General features: G+C 28.7%; 1 protein-coding gene across 1 annotated transcript; it reads right to left on the bottom strand.

Annotated features, from left to right (window-relative positions):
* Positions 1-710: 710 nt before the first annotated feature.
* Positions 711-1,001, bottom strand: Tsp_15693 (UDP-N-acetylglucosamine 1-carboxyvinyltransferase 2; the record flags this gene model as incomplete). Its single annotated transcript, XM_003365931.1, has 2 exons — positions 711-724; positions 772-1,001. Coding segments are annotated over 2 exons (244 nt in total), but the record flags the coding sequence as incomplete, so codon positions are not given.
* Positions 1,002-1,056: the final 55 nt, after the last annotated feature.

The raw sequence follows: 1,056 nt of genomic DNA, 5'->3' as shown, positions 1-1,056 counted from the left end.
AATGTTTAGTTCAGTTCGTACCCGATGTAATAATATGAATCAAAACACAAAAATGTGCACAGGTTCTTTCATGTTCATATATTGTTTATATGCATCGAATTCAAATTAAATTTCCCGAATGAAAATAATTTAACACGAAAACAATTATTTGCCAATGATAACTTCAAAGCCATTTATTCCAACTCACTGATTAATCGATCTTTAATAAATACAATCTTCAACTAAAAATTTCGAATATTTTTCCAATCAAACCGTTTCCTTTTGTATTATTATTTTCTTTCTCCAAACCATATGCAAAAATGCATTTTCATTTCAACGTGCAAGCTGCCAAATTTTTTCGATTCAGAAAAATGTTTACTCATCCAGTTCTTCTTCTGACACCACCGTAGCTTAAGCATTCAAATATTACTATTGTACAATTTTAAGATAAATTTCAAATTAAAAATTAATTTCATTTTATACTACTTATTAATTAATCATCAGGTATAAGTTTCCTATTTGTATCTTAATTTTTAACGTTTCCATTTACCAATTTAAACCAACCGTATACAATTAATTCAAACATTCAAATGTAAATTTTATCTTAATTAAAATATTTTTACAATTTTCAATGATGGTTTATTGCTTCAGTTTTAAATGAGAAATCAATACAAATATTCTCCATTTAACCTATGCAACATTTAGCTTTAGTTTAAAAATAGACATAGTTCTCATTGTTCAACAACTGAAACAAAAAAAGATATGATAAATAATTATCATAAATTCGCTTACACTGATCACTATCGATGTAATCTTCATCATTCGGTGCCAATTCTTCCTCTGAATTATTTGCATCAGCTACGTAGTTGAAAGTGCGTTTGATTGGACGACCACGACTGGAAACTTCACCCTGCGATACCAACTGTGCCTTGGCTTTTGGTACTGCAGATCCTTTAGCCCCTTTTACTTCAACTTTAGATCTGCCCGCTTTACTTCTCTTTGTCTTTGCAATGTTAACTTTTCTTGAATTTCTTGATTTAACATCTTTAATTAATTCCTTTATTTTGAAATTTTCAG

Source organism: Trichinella spiralis (genome assembly GCF_000181795.1).
Source record: "Trichinella spiralis strain ISS 195 chromosome Unknown Scfld6851, whole genome shotgun sequence".
Lineage (NCBI taxonomy): Eukaryota > Metazoa > Nematoda > Enoplea > Trichinellida > Trichinellidae > Trichinella > Trichinella spiralis.
The sequence above is the reverse complement of the archived record's forward strand: the minus strand, read 5'-3'. Positions and strand labels throughout refer to the sequence as shown.